At 44.9% G+C, this 5599-nt stretch overlaps 1 protein-coding gene across 1 annotated transcript in view; it reads left to right on the top strand. All coding sequences in view use genetic code 11, as the record gives it.

The window, feature by feature from the left end:
- Positions 1 to 969: 969 nt before the first annotated feature.
- EGR_02678 (Atrial natriuretic peptide receptor) overlaps positions 970 to 5599 on the top strand; it is a gene marked incomplete at both ends in the record, with an annotated part of 43645 nt that continues 39015 nt past the window's right edge. The window contains one exon of the mRNA XM_024491927.1: positions 970 to 1687. Coding sequence (XP_024353742.1) covers positions 970 to 1687 — 718 coding nt within the window. The remainder of the gene's footprint in view (positions 1688 to 5599) is intronic.

Consider the following 5599-nt stretch of genomic DNA (forward strand, 5'->3'; position numbering starts at 1 on the left):
GTAATGCCTCTCTGGCATTACGGCGGTTTCTTCCAAATGATGTGAGACTGTAAAATTTGATTTATTTTAGAAATTTTGCCGTTTACTAATATAATCTGAATCGTAAGCGTACTTTGTGCGATTAGTTTTAAATGATTGAGAGCAAACTGGTATTCTCCCTCGTTAGGTTTTGCGATGTTTTTTTCTTGCATGGGTAATCTTGAGGCAGAAATGTTTGGAGGAATCATAGAAGCGAGCGAACTGGAGACGGTGCGAGTGACTGAGTCTGCACAGCATCCGTACCCAGGCCTTGCACCTTGGTAACCGCCCGCCACCGTGCCGCCACGTCTACACCCGTCTGGCTCTCCAGCCTGCCTGCCAGCCAGCAATCCAGCATACGAATGCGCAACACACACGCACACACTCGTGCGCGTGTCACAGGCTAGAATAGCGTCGCGTCCCAGCGCCACACCAACCACCGCGAGATCAATAGTTGCCTTCAGGCAACCAATCAGAATGTCCCCTGCATACCATTGGCTCTACTTGAACGCGCGCGAGCCTGACGGTACATATAAACGCGCACGCGGACACGCGCCACATGGCAAAAGCGCGAATCCGTCGGGGGTCCTCTTTCTTTCCTCCTCTCTAAGGTAGTCCCTTCTTATTTTGGCAATTATTACTTGCACCGCAGACGCATTTGTTGGCGGTATTTGTGTAGGAAATGTGAGGTGGATTTAGCGGTTTTCGGCTGTTCATGTTCCTACTGGCATTATGCGACGTCGAAAATCGGCGAGGTCTGGATCTTTCTTCTCCATCACTTCTACCAAAGGCCTTTCATGTTTGCACTCCCCTACATTCCTCCTTGCGTGTCTATGCTGTGGCGCATGGATTATCCTTCCCTCCATGGCGCAAGAAGTGGTTAGCGATTGTGTCATTCATAGACCATCCTCTGCCAAAGGAAATTACACACCTCCGGCTGTGATCCGCAAGATGTTCAGCCAAATTAAACAGCGCTGCGATTTGGCCAACCGTGATCGAGAAATTAGGGCAGCGAACGTCACGAATCCGGGCTACTTGAAGAGTCGCATTCCTGTTGTAAAGTTCGGTGTTCAGCTGGCAACAGACGGACGTGACTCGATCGCACAGATGCTTCCAGCCATTGACTTGGCCATTGAAAAGGTGACAACTATGCCTGCTTATCGCGGGGTCGTTTTCCGTGTTGTTCCTATCCTATACTTCGATTGGCTAGCCTGCGATTCATTGGCCGTTTTAGAGAAGTTTAATCGAAGGGAAGTTAACGTCATATTTGGACCCATCAATGATTTTGTCCTTGGTGCAGCTGCTCGCTTTTCAACAGCCCTCTACCTCGTACCTATTGTCTCTCCCGCTGCATCCTCTATCCAACTTGCGGATAAGAATGAGTTTGGGATGCTAACTCGGATGTACTTCACTTACGCCGATCTGGAGTGGGTCATTGCCTCCACGCTCATCCACTTCGGCTGGAAGCCAGAAATTAGTACACCAATCGCAATGATTACAGTACAGCCTATAACGATTTCGGACGCTTTTAATGCTGGCTGGGATTCTTTTTTCCAACAACAAGCCATCGCAACTGTACTCGTCAATTACAAGCGTCACCGGTATCACGTCGAGCGTGGGGTTGATGAAATTAGAAATATTTTTAAGGAACTACCCAAAGTTGCAAGAAGTAAGCTCAACCAAATCTTTGTATATTTATCATTTATCCCCTTTTTGGCGCAATCTCCTATTGATCATACCGCTTCTGCGCAACCTTCACACCACCCAATCATGTTGTAGTACGTTTGACCTTGACTACTCCTCTACGATCGATAAGCTAATGTGGCGTTGCTGTCGTTTTTGGAGGCGCGGAGTGAGTCAGCCCGGCCGTTTCGCCGCTTCCTTTGTCTTCACAAGATATTCAGTTAGGGGGGCCTGCTGGTATGACTACCCTACTTTGAGTCACCACATAAGCTGACCTGAAGGATTGACTATGTTTTTTTTTACCAAAGTTGTCGTTCCACTTTTTGTGGTACCTCTTTTCATTACCTTTTTCTTGTTTTGGACAAACGCTTTAAAAACGCTTTAAAAGCAGGTTGACGCTGATAGTTAAGGAGTGATATCTAAACAAGTAGGGAAGAAGATAGAGTCGTTTGTCCGTAGCAGAATGTGCCACTGGAAAAGGGCCAAAAATAGCTGTCCAAGGCATTCAGCTCGTGTTTCTTTGCGTGTTTGCTTGTCAAAAGAAGTGTTAGGGGCATTTGTTGGCCGCAATCGTCACGTAAATTATAGTAAAGTAGCTGCAAGTTCCCTCTTATTTTTGATTTTTGCGTTTTTTAGCCGTAATTAGGCTATTGCTCTATGCCATGACGATTTTGAGAGAGTTTTACTTTCAGAATCTCTCATTTTTTTCCATCGATCTAAGCATACCTTTTCATATATGCTACCTTTCTGATATCAACCCACAGTCGTCTGAAATGTATTTCTTTGCGAACAAACCGCTGAAAATGGAAAGGCCACTGGGGCTGTTGCTGCTACGTGACTAGGAGCGAGGGAATAGGTTAATACAGCCAAAACTAATCAGCATCGAAAAATTTGACCGCCAACTGAGGCGGTTTTCGGTGTGGAGGGTGTGTAGCTGAAAATTACGCGAACCGCAGTTTGCAACTGATGGTGACTGTGTAGGCCTCTCATGCACACCCAAACACATGTGCAAGGGGCGCCAGTTGGGGTGCATTGTCCATCTATCTAATATTTATCTCTCGTCCACTCTCACTCTAAAGAATATGCCTCTCATTCGAGAGAGCGAGAAAGTGCGTAAACAAATAGCTGGCGAGGGTGAACAAGGAACAGGACTGTTTATTTTGGTGGGGAGATCCACTGGCACTGTTGATGCATCTATTACGAATAGTGCTGCCTACTTGAGGTTTTTCCAGTGACGTGGTATTATATGTTACGCACTAGCGGTGAATGATCCCTAGGTTATAAGTGGAGCCTTTTTTGGGTGGGGGAGCACCGAATGTCTAATTCCACATAACTTTGTGATGTAAATTTTATGGCGGTGTGCATCTTTCTTTATTCAAGATTGAATTACTTCTTGTAGACGTGGGGATTTTTCACGAGCTTTTGGGAAGCTGCGAAGAAAAATTAAAGTTTGCCTGCTGAAACTTACCACGGCTTCTTCTTGGAAGGCCTTGGAAGCTAAGCACTGTTCGTCGGGAATAGTGGTATGTCTTCAGCAAATAGTCGAGCATTTGGGGCGCTCACTCGTAGTTATGGAATAAAAGGCACAAACCACTGCTGACCGGCAACCAATAAAAAGCCCTTTTTATCTGCCAAGACTTCTGATAATTGAATTGGAAAGCCTTTATACAATAGGGAAGCCGCTAGAAAGGTAGATGTGCTTCAAGGTTGTTGTGTGGGTTAAATTAAAAGGTATATCGTGGTTGAATAACCTAGTAGGAGTGTCTTTCATCGCGCAAACACGACTTTTATTATCAGGATTGGAATTGGTTATGTCTGGAAAAAAACTTCGCTTGACAGTGTTTTTACTATGATCTTGTCTAAAAGGATTGAGCGAGGTCCCAAACGGAATCTAGTGGTATTCTAGCGAAATGTGGCTGAGTTACCAGCGATTAGAGGCACAGCGCAAATCAGAGGTGGTTAGTACCAGCTGAAAATGCTGTGGTTCGTAATAATCATTAGTCCAGTTTGGGATCTGTGGGGAGAGCTTCGCCTGCTGCAGGACAATTGGAGTTCTACTGTATCTAATTATTGGTTGGACGACGCTTCTACTGGGTTAGAAGCAGGCACCACTGAATCGTCGCATTTTTGGAACTCCAGAATGTTCGCGTAAAGTTTTAAGCACCCCTACAATGATTTTGAGGAGTTGGATGACCGGCAAACAGATAAATTTACATTGGAGGGATTTGGTTCTACCCTCTTCCGTTTCATGAATAGTTCTTTCCTTTACAAACTGCTATTGCGCGGGGCTGGTATGTGGTTTCTGCTCTTAGGTTCACTCGAAAGGGGGCGTTTTTCGGGTGATTTGAAGCCTGATCGCGTAAAATGAACTCGGCGGTGGGCTTCGATTGTTTCGGGTTGTGTGTGAAATTTTCGGTAATATTAACATCATGATTTACCAGTGTTACTGTGGGGGGCATGTTTTGTAATCCTCTTTGCCGGTACTTGAGGGAATGGAGATACCGGAACTGATAAGAGTCGATCTGGTACCTAAATTTACTAGAGGGTTATTTCTTTCTCGTCATCGGTGGCATGAATACATATCTATTTTTTGTTTTTTTTTGAGACTTTCTGAGCACACCATACGGACGTAGACGTTCTTCTTTAGGCATATTCCAGAGGCATCGGTCGCCACTTTTTTGCAGATAATCTGCTATGCATCCGTTCTTTATACCTGCATGAAGTTGAAATGAGCCAATTCTAAGCCTATTTCTTTTTCAATGAGACGTTTTTACGAATCTCCTTGAAATCAAGTTACAGAGGCGGTATTTGACCCACTTTCTTTAAAATACAACTTTATACACTGTGGTTGTTTTCTTTTTGATGTTAGCTCTGCGCGAAAGTCCTCTTAAAAGTTCATCCCGAAGTCTCTGGGGTGGGCGTGGCTTTTCACTTGAAGAGGTGGCGGTTTGGTCCCATTTCAGCCCGAGTTTGCCCGACCCTTTTTGATCAGGCTCACACTGTACCACGCCTACGCATACGCCAGCTGTTAGTTGATTAAATCGGAGAGGTGAAGGGGGGTCAGGCAATGCCGTATGGAAAGAGGGAGGGGATTAAGTTGCCTCACTGCGTCTTCACGTGACTTCGTCAACAGTTATGGTCCTGGAGAGACTCCGACATCAGTGATGCATCTTGGTCATGACAAAGGGTCGCGCAGATGACTGGTGAATCATACCTTCCCCTTCCGTCCGTGGGTGGGTTGTTTTTGTGCGCCTCTAGTTTACACCGCAACGTTGTCAAGGCAATGAAGGGCCCAGATTACTATTAACGCTGCCATTGCTATCATTTCTCCCTTTGTCTCTCTTTGAATGGCTTTATGGTCGACTGACTCGCTTCTTTTTATGGAAGAAAGACACGGGTCAAAGCTTGGTCGTGATGGCGGAGCTCCTTGCGGTTCTTTTTCTGGTTGACACTCGCTTAGTTTATTTGAGGTGTGTTTGAGGATAGAATGCGAATGTCCAACTATTGTGACTTAGTCTTCCAGCAGCTAAAGACATCTTTTTCCATTTGATGTCCTCCTCATCCGAAACTGTCGCTTTATTTCAAAGTGGAACATTCCTTACTGCATCAGACTGGGTTAATCTGGTAGTGTTTTCTTTCTTTCACTTCGTATTTTGACGCAATTTCGACTGTATAAAGTGGATTTCCTCACCGAAATTTAAAATACATTTTTGAGTTCAGAGATGAGTGCGCCTTCCTAGATCTATTTTAAATCGCCAAAAAAATTCAAAACTTGGTTTCTTTTCTAAAAATTTGGACAATTTTATTTGAGTGGGTAAAAGTAATCCACAAGCAGTTTTAACAAAACATTTCTCGGCTACTCGGTTTGAGAGCTTCTGCAGTAGTGGGAAGTGTCAAA

This window comes from Echinococcus granulosus (genome assembly GCF_000524195.1).
Source record: "Echinococcus granulosus chromosome Unknown EG_S00012, whole genome shotgun sequence".
Taxonomy (NCBI): Eukaryota; Metazoa; Platyhelminthes; class Cestoda; order Cyclophyllidea; family Taeniidae; genus Echinococcus; species Echinococcus granulosus.